Source organism: Pundamilia nyererei, unplaced genomic scaffold, assembly GCF_000239375.1.
Source record: "Pundamilia nyererei isolate P.nyererei 1_Seehausen unplaced genomic scaffold, PunNye1.0 scaffold00001, whole genome shotgun sequence".
NCBI classification, from domain to species: Eukaryota; Metazoa; Chordata; class Actinopteri; order Cichliformes; family Cichlidae; genus Pundamilia; species Pundamilia nyererei.
In genome coordinates, this window is record NW_005187402.1 from 8,699,079 (window position 1) to 8,711,793 (window position 12,715).

At 42.0% G+C, this 12,715-nt stretch overlaps 1 protein-coding gene across 4 annotated transcripts in view; it reads right to left on the bottom strand.

Annotated features, from left to right (window-relative positions):
- The window catches only part of gria3b (glutamate receptor, ionotropic, AMPA 3b), a 91,630-nt gene that overhangs the window by 61,746 nt on the left and 17,169 nt on the right, over positions 1-12,715 (bottom strand). For all 4 annotated transcript variants that reach the window (XR_311383.1, XM_005719706.1, XM_005719707.1 and 1 more), the window contains exon 3: positions 4,671-4,910. Coding sequence is in view for 3 of the 4 variants with exons in the window: in XM_005719706.1 (XP_005719763.1) it covers positions 4,671-4,910 (240 nt within the window). In the remaining variant the exon portion in view is untranslated. The remainder of the gene's footprint in view (positions 1-4,670; positions 4,911-12,715) is intronic.

Here is a 12,715-nt window from a genome sequence, read left to right on the forward strand (position 1 = left end):
GCTACATGACGCTCAGCTGGAAACACTTTACACAAGTCGAGCTGCCCGAGATTAACAGAATTTTCAGAAAATGTAAAATTTTTGTGATTTATATCGTTATCGGGACAATAGATGTCTTATATCGGGATATGAGATTTTGGTCATATCGCACAGCCCTAGTATAGCATTTTAGCTAATTATACCTGCTTATTTTATGTATAGTTGACTGGCTATAACTTCAAAAGAACAAAAGGCTGCTTCTTCATGACTGATCAACTGGTCTTTATAGATGTTGACATTTGAAATATTTCTGTTGTTGCTGTTTCATGTAATACTAAAGGTTTCCCTGAAATTAAAAAGTCAAAAATAGCAGCAACAACCAACTCACGAAGCTAATGTCAGGCATTAGCGACAGGTAAAATTTTCATTCCAGCCAACAAAATGTCATCAAGTAAGCCTGCTTTTGTTTTTAAAGGGCCAGTTACTTCAAAAGTGCTACGAACACGGCAGCTCTGACATCCACACTGAGATAACTGAACCTGAAAATCCCAATTTGTTTTCTTTTGTCAAACATGCACCATTACTTATGACTGCTTACAGTTTGTTCTTCCCATTCATCATTTCTTGACTACTTTGCTGTGCTTAAGGAAAGGTTGCGTCTACTAGACAACAACGGTAAGCTCCAAGAGGAAGGGACATAAGAGCAAGCTAAAAACATATAAGGAAGAGGTATAGAACGAAGTGAAATAGGAAAGAAGGAGAGACAGAGACTCATAAATCAAGTAGAGGTGAGATTGCTGAATCAGGGTTGATTGTGCCTGGGAGAGACAATAAAGCCTGTAATCATCTGTCTCTGCTGCACAGAACTGGCAATTATCTGCCCATACCTGACCGCCAGAACAGAAAGGGCAAGATCCATCTACCTTCACCCTATCACCCTATAGAGCTCCAGCTTTTAAGGGGAAATTCATGTACTGACGCAAGCTGAAAGCAAAGAAGAAGAAAAAAAGAAACTCCAGGAGTACTATTGATATTGAGAAGAAGTGTTGCTGGGATAGTCTTTTTTTCATGTATGAAATGTAGTGGGTTGAATCAAAGTAGCTGTTTGGATCTTTCATCTCGTTCCATCCACACACACATTAACACACATGCATAATGTATCCTGTCAATATATTACCTCAGATAAGAGGAGAGTAGCCACTCATTAGGCTGGTATAACACTGCCTACGGAGGCTCCATTTGCTTCCAGTGCAGTTCCTTCATCATAACGTCTGCTTTCAAACAGCTGTCTGATATTGGCATTTAGGGTACAAATTTCCCTCCATTTCCCTCCAATACATCTGAGCCCGAAGCATATGGACCATCACTCTCCGGCTGAAAGCACTGCACTGAGGCCTAAAAGCATTTTTTGCCAGTCCAATAACAGAGCCAAATGAATAGTGTGGCTGTAATTAATCTTTTCTATTGACTGAATAAAACCTCTTGGTGGAACTCAGCTATGTGATTTCCCCCCCCCTCTGTAGCGCTGTGTGTTTTCCATCCCTAATAGAAGAGTTTGGAGAATAATTGCAAAGTTGCTTCCAGTATTATGAATGATCAATGCTTTTATAAAACACAAATTAAAAGGCAAAAAAGGCACTCAAGAAACTAATACATCGAAGCAGGTGCTTTGTAGCAAACATGAGCCTGAAGCAGAGCAGAGGGTCAGCTGTGATTTCTGCTTGTTTGTTCATTTCGCTGCTTGCATACTGCAAAGTCAGAAATCTGTCACAGCCACCTGCACGCAGGGACATAATTTAGACTTTTTAATAATTAATTACAATCCTCAGACAAAAATTAAAAAAGAGAGACCCAGAGCACTGTGACAGATTAAGGTGTTGAACATGCTACTTCTATCCTCCGAAGGAGGACATCTTAAGCTCATTTAATAATAATAATAATAATAATAATAAGCAATTATAAAAAAAATAATAAATTGATGTGATGCTGACCTATAGTGTCACAATATAATCAGCAAGCCGTCGGCTAAAAGCGACTAACTGCTCACCATACCTCCCACTCACATGAGTCAGCTGTAAGTCAGAGCATGAGAACTACAAGGTTAGTACGTGAGCAGAACTTTAAATAGTTTCCTGAAACCGAGAGATAGATTCAAGTTTGAAAAGTTAAGTAAAAAACTTTGAAATTAAAGTACTTACAATGTAAAGAAACATTGTGAAAGCACAATGTTTCTTTACATTGTGCTTTCAAGGAGCCAGACTTTCCTGTACTGTTTTAAAGGGGTCTTGAACAATAGTACAATAGTTCTTCAGACTTTCTGAAGATCTTTCAGAGTTTTTCTCAGGATACTCTAGGCCTTGTACCCGACCATTTCCAGAGATTTGTTTTAAAGATTTTTTTTAACTGTGACCTATCAGTCCTTCAAACAAAAGAGGCATCTAACGCAAGGGATGAACCTGTGTTTTGTCCAAACATAAAAGAAAACTTGTATCTTTAGAAGAACTGCCAGACCTATAAATACTATCTACACCAGATAAACAATATCTGCAAGTCGTATCCTTTACAAACAGGAAAGAAATCCAGGACCTGACACAGGACTTGAGAAATGCATCTAGGTTGTCACTGGATCCATCTAATGTTCACCTAAGCCTTAAAAATGGTCTCAGTGGAGGGTGGTTGTCAATAAACCATTCCTAAGGGAAGGAAACAGGGATAAAAGACTGACATTTGCCAAATTACACAAGAACTGGACTGAACATCCATGGCAAGAGGTCTGATGAATCCAAATCTGATGTTTTCAGTTAAAATCCTCATCAATATGTATGGAGCAGGTCAGGAGAGAGCTACAACCGTGAGTTTACAGAAATCTGCAAAACATGGTGGAGGCTCCGTCATGCTTTGAAAATGCAAAGAGTTGTCTGTCAGCTCTCTTTTGCTCCAGAGAGGTAAAAAAATCATGCACCCTTGAAGACCATTTCCTCAGTCACTCCTCTTGGTTTAGCCAGCAGTCAGTGTCCATATTGCCAAGGGAGCTGCACTACCTGATAAGCAGAGGTAGAGGTTCTCTGACACATCTGTCTGCTTGATGAACCAAGTGTCAAAGCCCCCCAAAGTGCTGGATGGAGTGCATCAATAAACGACTTTAATCCCCTCCTGGGGCCAATGTCCTCCCCCTAATAAGGGATCGTCTTACACCACTGGCAGAAAGGAGAGAGGTAAAAGTGACTTGGCAGGGGCTTCAGCACGGGGATGTACTGTACACTGGGAATTGTCTGTACACAGGTAAAAGGCTGTAAATCAAACGCGCCTGCTGTTGCCTTAATTGCAGGACGGAATTGGTGTTTTGTTTCCTCCTCCTCCTTATTTTCCCTCGCTCCTTTGCCCTCTATCACCCTTTTTCACTCTTTAGTCTATATGTCTGTTTGTGTTCACTCTCGTCCTATAACACCGCCTCTGTTTTTATTTTCTCTTTTTTATCTCAGGCTATTTTGCCCACCTCCGCTATGTATCCCACTCTGCCCCAGACGGTCTAACTTGCCAGACAGAAGCGGAAAAGCAGAAGGATGGGGGACGGGCAGTATTGGTTGTGCTGAAGGACGAGTGGGTTGCTAGCATCCGCAGGGAAGATCCAATGAGTGTCCTAGTCAGAGTGACCCTAATTAACCACATATTATCTGCAGGCTGTGTGGAGGATTAAGGCCCTCAGCTCTAGACCCTACAGGCCTGGAGACCCATAGACAGAGACTCTCTGCTAAAGCACACTTCATATTCTGCCTCAAAGCAAGACAGAGAGAGAGGTGGGGGCGTGAGGCAGGACCATGAAAAAATAGAACCAAAGAAAAGCAGAAATCTTGCTGAAGGGAAGACAGGTGGCTTGAAGCACATCTGTGGGTCAGGACCTTTCTATAATGAGCAAATAAACAAGACAAATAAAAAAAAAGTGCAGGAGGAATATGTAGTGACTATTACTGACACCTTCACAAAGAGGAAGACATAATTTGGCTTTGTCTGTCATATCCCGAACATATCCATTCCCCCCTCTGCCCAGGTGGTGTTTGAATAAATTGAAGTTTTTGTAGGAGGAGGGGATCATTATTCTACGGAGAGATAATGAGCTCATTTTCTCACCTGACATTAAAAATCCCAGAAATGAACACTTGGCTACATTGACAGGTTGTCATATACACGGCGTCAACAAGGCAATGCAATCTGGGAACTACAGAGAACCCTCATTGACACAAACAATAAGCAGCCCCCACAGGCAGGCAGAGACTCTGATTTCTGTAGAAAACATTTTAGTAGCAGCTGTGACATACCTCATTTCAGATGAAAGACGAGCCAATATCAACAACAAGATTAAACAGGAGATTAACTGACACCAAGCAGCCAACTGTTTGAAGAATCCAAAGGTTATAGCTCATAGAGCATGCCGTCTCTTAAAGCATAATAGTTATTACCAGTGTTATGAGCTGCTGGTGAATTTATTTCACATTTACATAACAGCCAAACCACTGTATAAAATGGTGCAGTGTTAACAGTTCAAGCATTTACAGGGCTTTCATGAAGCATTACAGGGTAAATCTATCCCTTACTAACCCTGCTGTTCGTCTGCCATTCTGAGTCACTGCAACATGTTTCCGTGATGTAATTCCGGCTCTAAGTCCCGAGTCGAGGCTCGCGCTGTCACCTACCTCGGTCGGTGTCGTAGAGGTAGACGAACTTCTGCCATTTGTAGTGAGAGAGGAGGCTGAGGACAGCACCCCGGAGGGCAGGTCGCATCTGGATGACAAACTGCACCTCATTATCGGTGGGGTAACTGGGTGTGACAAAGGAGGTGTGCAAAGCGCCGCAGAACGAGGTCAAGGTGTTCATGGACTTCTTGTCGTAGAATCCGAAGATGGCGTACACCCCGCGGGAGAACTGAGAGCAAACTGCAGGGACAGCAAAGTACATGAAGGACATGAGTTAAAAAAAAACATAATCATTCTCCGCAAGAACACTTTATTTTGGATACTTGACCCCTCAATAATATCCAATCGAGGGTTCGTATGACTCTAAAGGAAGCTCAGCGCACTTGATAAATTGTTAACAACATAAATAGCTTAAGAGTCAGAATCTTAATGTTGTTGTCTTTGTTTTTTTTTTACGATGTAGCTTTAAAAAATACATTGATTTCTCAATTTCTTTCAAATCATTATTAAGCGTCGTTAAACCCAAATTTAAAAAAAATTAAATCAAACTTTCTTTGTCTTTTGTGCCAGCATTGTTGAGATTTTAAAAATAAGCAATACAACGTCTGCAACGTTCTCATATCTTATAGAATGAACAATCAAATATATCGACACGGCTAATTCAGAGTAGGTTTGGAGAGAACTCAATTGTGTACCTATTGTGAGTTACAAACTGGGGAACTTGAATTTTCTGAACAGTAAAAGCTGGCCAATAAAAGACCCTCAAAGCCTTTGTGGCTAAAATTATTACCCATTATTTTATAAGCTGTTTCGAGTCCTCTGGCTTTAGATTAACCCCTTAATTTTGAAAACAATCTAGAAAGGAATCAATATAAAACAATTCCTAGCGTTGCCTCCCCAAAATGCTTTCACATTTCTTGTAAACCTGGTATGCAACCCTGTCTTACCACTAGTTCCTCCCTTGAGGTCCTTGCAACAGTTATTAAAAGCAATTTTTAAGAAAGTAACCTATGACTGTGTGCACACGGAGCGTTTGCTGTGCTTTATATTTGTTCCATCAGTAATGGCAGATGGAGAAAGATTTGGTAGCTCCACTTTCTCCCGTCAGTACGTCAAAGTATACTTTGATAAGATGCTGAACCCCAAACTGCCCCTGTTCCAGTAATAGGTAAAAGCATTTTTAATTTGAATGCTGATTTGTCTATTTCAAGTCTCACCCTGAAGTAGTGATACAAAAAAGGGGACTTAAAAAAATCTTCCTGTGAATACTTATGTACGGAGGCTGCAGTTGATCTGTATTGAGCCTTTACATGTTTTCCTGTGGCTTAAGGGGTAACGTTCACTAAGTATGGAGACAGCATTCTATCTGAAGGGGAACAGATCCAGTGGTAGTGGTTCATAAATGCAGGAATTGCAGCATTTCTGTGTGTCTGCGTGGCAGTCAAGTGATAGAAACATCACGCCATTCACTCAAGGTCTCCCGCACCCACTAGGAGCTCCCACCGGTTATCGCTTTGCTCCCTCTTCCACGGTGAACGACTTACTGCAGCATTCACAGCAGCTGTGTGCACCACTGCTGCCTGTCGTCGCTTCTGTTGCCTCCCACGGAAGAGCTGAAAAAGACAACGCTTTGTGCCTCGAGTGCCAAGTGAATCTAGTTTCATTTTCAGTGACCTTACACACACGTTTGCGTTTCAACAACTCCACACAGTGTTTGCTATTCTCCAATGTGCGCTGCATGATGAGAAGTATTGGGTCACACCTCTTGGTGTTTTCAGGCCCATTTCCACAGTGTATAAAGTGAACGCCAAGCCATGCGGTTTGTCTTTACAAATATTTGTGAAAGAATGGGTCGTTTTAAAGAGGTCACCGAATTCGAGCCATGGATGGGGTGGATCAAGTGATATATCTCAGTCACAAAGTAGGAGACCACATAATGTTACAGAGCTGAGGTGCATAGTGTCCCAAACCTCCTCTGGCATTAACATCAGCACAAAAACCGTACACCAAGAGCTTGGTAGTATGCGTTTCAATGGCCAGTCAACTCCTGTACAGTAGGTGTGATGTGGCCCAGGACTTTTGTCTCTTAGTGTCACAGTGTTTCAGTTTCATATCTAATGTGAACAGAGTCAAAACAAAAAGACAAAACAGTTTTAAGACGTGCAAATGAGGATCACATTTCAATAGACTGACCCAGAAGGTCAGCTTCTGAGGGAAAAAAACAACCACTTTAACTAGATGCACAAAAAAGACCCTGTTTTATAAGACTGCTATCTAAGGAGACCAAAGGTGGAACTTAAAGAAAATAAACAGTTACACAATCATTTTCACTCTAACATCTCAGTAGCACCAGTAGCATTTTTGATCAGCAACATTTCTTGAGAGACGTTTTGATTTGTTTGTGTATTCATCGCGCACTCTGGCGGGATTGGCGTAAATTGTTAGGCAGGGGCAACTTCCATTCACTCAGAAGCCATTAATATGTAAACTAATATTTAGAGCTACAGGTGTGTTTTGCTTTCCTACCCTATCATGAATGACTGTTCACTTATTCTGATTGACTCTCAAGCGTTCCCGCTGGGTAATCAAGCATTCTTAACATCCGTAAACACTTTGAATATTCCAGAGGATGATGGGAAGGAAAAGGACGGGGAGGAAAGCTCTAGCCAATCTTATGTAATGGCTATGTTAAAAATTTATTTTTGATTGGCTAATGGACAAAAAATATAAGTCATATGATGGGGAAACATCAGATATCGCTTTGGCTCTTGCTCACTTCTTTAAATAATCTCTGGTAGTATTCTTTAAACTGAAAACAAAAACAGAAATCCATCACCAAAGTGACAGTTGGCATTTTGTGTGTCCATCTTAATCAAGGAGAAGATGCAATCACAAACACAAAATAACTTGTTTTCCTTTTCTTGTGCCCGCAAGGACTCATCTGACTTTGTAAAGAACTGTGCTACAGCATGCACAAACCTTTCTGATGCTCAGAGGGCAACACAACAGCGCTTATGTATTTGACTCTTTAGCACAATTGCTGTGTGAATAAGAGATCTGCTGGGATTTTCCTCATCCTCTTTAATTCTGTTCCCTCCCCTATCTGTCCTGGTACAGACACCTCGTTCAAGGTATAAGCAGTCTCAGTCTCACACACACCACAGGCAGGCACGTGCACGGATGCAGAGGCGCAAGCACATACGCACACAGCCGCGACGCAGCTCCTTGATAAGTGAATCAACAGATGGACAGCAGTATTGTGGGTAAGTGCTGCTGGGTAAGTGGTGCAATCTCCCACAATGAATGGGAGCCAGTAGGAGTTCCAGCTCTCGTCGAGGCCCACTTTTCTCTGCACTCCCTCTTAATTTGGCCCGGTACTGACACAGAACCTATCCTACGGGACCAGATCTGGCAGCCTCTTTCTCTCTGCTCAGCTGTCCTCTTCTTATTAGGTCGAGCTTGAGCAAGCCTAAGTTTCAATAACATGTATGTCCATGCAATCCCTTCTCGCTCTGCTCACACTGGTCTTTTTTGCTCTCATCTTCTTCCACGGTTTGTCCCCTCACAGAAGTGCAAAGCTCTGTGTTGCGTTGATCCCATGAGGGTAGGTTCTGCTAAAAACTGATATACTGCTTTTTTGGGGGGAGACATGCACCAGTTACGCACACTGCAACAGATCTGCCAGCATCCTCAAACTCCACCCCTTAGATATAATTCACAGTGAACTCTTCTGCTTCAAGAGCTCCACACTCTTTTCCTCAGTCTCTCCGTACTGTCCACCTCCAGAGTCATGTTGCGTTCCAGATACCTCAGAAGTCTGATGTCGGAACAGGATTTGTTTTGGCCTTTAGCATGGTGGAGCCATTATTACTAACAGTACACAATAATACTTGTTAAAAAAAACCACAGCTGCAGCACATTCATGGATAGATCCTGGCCAGTGCTCGGCTTATGGTTTATTTAGTGAGCTACAAATACACAACAGTGGCAGTACAGATGAAAAGTTTTACAGTTTTACTACTGTTTACGTTCACTGCAGCCGACTTGGTTTGTTAAATCAGGGTTTCAGGGAATGCTCCGACTTTCCGAGTAGGGAATTCAAGTTGAGGGGGAGGGGATTCAAATTCAGACTAGGAACTTGGAAATTCTGACTTCCAACTTATTCAGGAATGCACCAGGCGTCTTCATGTGAAATAGGCTATGTGATTGGATAGGGCCGCCTTTCATAAGGCAGCCCTATCCAATCACAAAGCTGTGCGATGACTGAATTGTCTAGATCGTACTTGTGTTGCCATTCTTAAACAGTACGGGCCAACTAAAGATGGCACCTTAAGGCTTAGAGGTGTCCACAGTGTGTCCTCTCTCCATCCCATCACTACCAGCTGCTCACTACAGTTTTTCCTTCCTACTTTTACCAAGTGGATCCTTATAGGGGTCATTGTTGGGCATTTTCTCTGTACTATTGTGGGGTCTTTATCTTACAATAAAGTGCCTTGAGGTGACTGTTGTTGTGATTTAGCACTGTGTAAATAAAATTGAATTGTTCATGTAGCATAGCCTGAAGATGAGCTGCAACCCCTTAAAGGATGATTCTGGAAAAGAAACATCATCTCATCAAAAAATTATCCCTTTCCCCCCCAATTTTTACAATCTGCTGTGAGAAAATAGCAACGAGCAACTTGCTTTTTAACTCGGTGCAGAAGGATGAAAAAACAAAGTGGTGTTTGCTCTTATCATCAACAGCAGGGAACTCACAAAAGGGATGAGTAAGTGTTTTTTTTTTCTTAAATCAAGGCACCGGCTTTTGTGCGATATTGTAACTTTCATTTTGTTTTACATTTCGTTGTTGAAAGCGGAACCAATTTCCTACATCGCTACTTTGCCAATAACTTTAATTAATTTAATTCGAATGCATTTTTTAATAATACTAATATTTTAAGAGTGAATAACAAGACAGTGGAGCAGCAGAGCACATACAGCACATTGGGATTTTTGTTTGCAGCAGCCAGAGAGCAATCAGTAGAAACACCGATCAAGCTGGTTCTTTGCAGTGAAAGGGAAATTCATTTGGACAAACTTGTGGGAATCTCTTGCTGTCTCAACAAAAAGAACTTGTTGCATCAGTATTTCTTAACCTTCTAGTATCAAGATGCCCCTCGTGTGTGATTCTGAAGAGACAAACTCAAATCCGAGTGGTGTCATACACCTCTCCATACGACACTTCTCTCCACGTCCTTCACTGTCTAACTCCGCTCTCTTGTCCTCCGTCCTCGCCACCTTATTTGACCTCTTCTTTTGTTGCCTGTGTTTTTTCTTTCGCCCCAGCCATCTGGTCATCCCCCAAAGCACACATCTTCTTCAAGCATGGCAGGATCTCTTTCCACCTGAGCGCCTCCCTCTTTCCACACTCGAATTGTTCCCTCCCCATATTATTGCCCCCAGTCCATCAGTGGACCGAAGATTGGTGTTGGGGAAAGGAAAAAAAACATGGTACAGTCAGGGGACAGGGCTACTGTGGAGAAATGTCCTGCCCTCAGCTTTATGTCTCTGTAATTAAATAAACGTGATAGAAATGTTTTGCTCCGCTTGGAAATAAGCGGCCTGTCTCCAACTCTGAAGAAATAACACATCAGATAATAAGATTCAGTGGTTCTGTGTCACCTTGAGTTTCAATAATACTAATTTACTCAAGAGTCCTCAGACAGCTGTGTGCATGTAGAGTCATTATAGGAGCTTGTATGAGGACTGTGTGGTAAACAAGACTACATAGATAACTCCCTCTCATCTGCTCCCTTTCTTTTCTTCATTCTCCAATCTCATTTGCCCCTCTTTTTTCATTTCTTTCTTCCTCTGCAGCTAACTGTGCCTCCACCCCCCCACCCCGTCACCCACCCACTCCCCCTTCCTGCTGCAGGGAACCATGCATCCCATCTCCAGTTCACTGGTCAAACACACACAGTGTGCCGCCCTCATTCCCTTCCATAATCAGGACAGTCGCTAGTGCTACAGGGATGTTACATTTCTGATGCATCACTTGAGATGCCTGGCCTGGAATGCTCGTTCAGAGGGATATGTGGTGTCCTGTAGGCACGCACGGCTAATTCATAAAAAAGGAAAAAAAACAAACCTTTTTTCTCTTTTGTGGCCCACAAGCCAGGGTCTTGCACTGCCTTGGGACGGTGTGCGGTGCGGAGGGTTGCAGCAAAGGGTAAATGTCATTGCTGATTGTATCGTTTTAGCTGTTTTCCATTTTTCCACATTCTCACTTTCTCTCTTTGGCTTCGTTCTTTCTTCTCTCAGCCAGTTGTCCTCCATTTCCTGCCTGTGTCTGGATCTCCTTCTGCCTCTGGTCCCCCCCACTTGCACCCCCCACTGTCGCCTGCCTACATCAGGACCAGTCAGTCCTGCTCTGAAAAAGGGATGCTGTCACAGGGAGATAGCTTGTAAGTGCCCTGGGGAATTGCATCGAGTCTTGTCATATAGAGATGTGAAGTGCCTCAAACCGTTAACACAAATGGTAGAGCCGGATTCAAGAACTACTCAACTGCAGTGGTGCTGCGAAACGTTAAAAGGAAGCTGTTACTAGTCCTGCTGAATCAACGTCTCCAATCTATTTAGACTTCACATGATCTGCTGGGTTAAATGACACCAGTGCACACACTGAAAAAAAGAAAGTATGCGGTATAAACACTCACACGCTTCAATACAGCTGTAGTGGGTATTCGAACAGGGCTATATTTTTTACATTACTGATATGTGACTCGTAATGATGTCAAACAATCATGCTGCTGTTTAACAAGGCTCTGTACTGTGTGGTCGAGAGCTGAGTCCTGTGAAAACACAAGCTAAAGAAAATGGCAGTACGACTACAGGAAAACAGTAAAAAAACAACAACATGATAATAACACAGAAAACACCAGAGAATACAGAATCAATCAGTTTACCTCAGTGATACCGTGCCTTTATAACTTCGGTAAAAGTACCGAAGGAGTTTCTGGCTGCTGAGAAGTGATTCTATGCATAAAGGTATGATCCTTTTGCACAAAACTGTGGTAGTAATTTGCATATTTTTTAAATGTATATGCAATTTGCAGGGGAGGGGAAAAAAAGGACTTCGAGGCGTTATAAAAGATAGCATGCTGACATTAAGTCAGCATGCTTGCTAATTCTCAAGGATACGCTGAATGTAAAGAGGAACGCTGGGAATCCCCTTTGCTAAATATACCTCCTCTGCCGTGTAGGAAGCAGCTATACATGTGTCCTGAAGCATGTATGTGAGTGTTAGTCTGGTGGAGTGCATGATGGATAATACAGGGATGAAGATCCCAGCCTACGGATACTTTTTCACCCTCACCCTTGAGCCCACCCACCTAGAGATCTGTCTTGAAGACAAGCAAACACACACACATATACATGAAAATCAGTATGGAAAGTATTTTCCTTCACCTTGGTAAAAGACATAATAAATAATATAAATATACATATTTATAGTATAATAAATATATATAACAAACTTGAACAAATAACTCCAAAACCACCAATGAACAGTTTCTCTCATGTGGTGCAACAGAGGGCTTTTGAAAAGCACACTAGCTGTTTCATATTGTAAGCATGTGTTACATCATGGTGCTCTTTATTATGTCTGAATAAATGAGTATAAGGTCCCAGTACTGGCCTCTCTGGGTGCAATTCTAGTTTGTATGTTTTGTTCTTTTTTCGTGACATTTGGTTTATTGCTAGTAATGATTTTTGGTGTCTACCACCTGTGAACATGCTAGTCGGTATAACTGGGAAAAATACCTTTCGCTAAAAGAACTTCAGAGATTGTCAATAGAAAATTGTACTTAGTAGTCAGTATAATCTTTTAATAATATAAGTTTGCATATGGTAGTGATAAGATGTGCGATCCTTAATAGTCTGCAAAGGCTTTGTGTGCATACCAGAGTGCTCTGGCATTCACACCCACATCCTGGGAGCATGGGAGAGGTCGTACCTTGTCTTATTGTTTTATGGTAGGATAAACGTAGCTATGTCAAGTTTTAGTC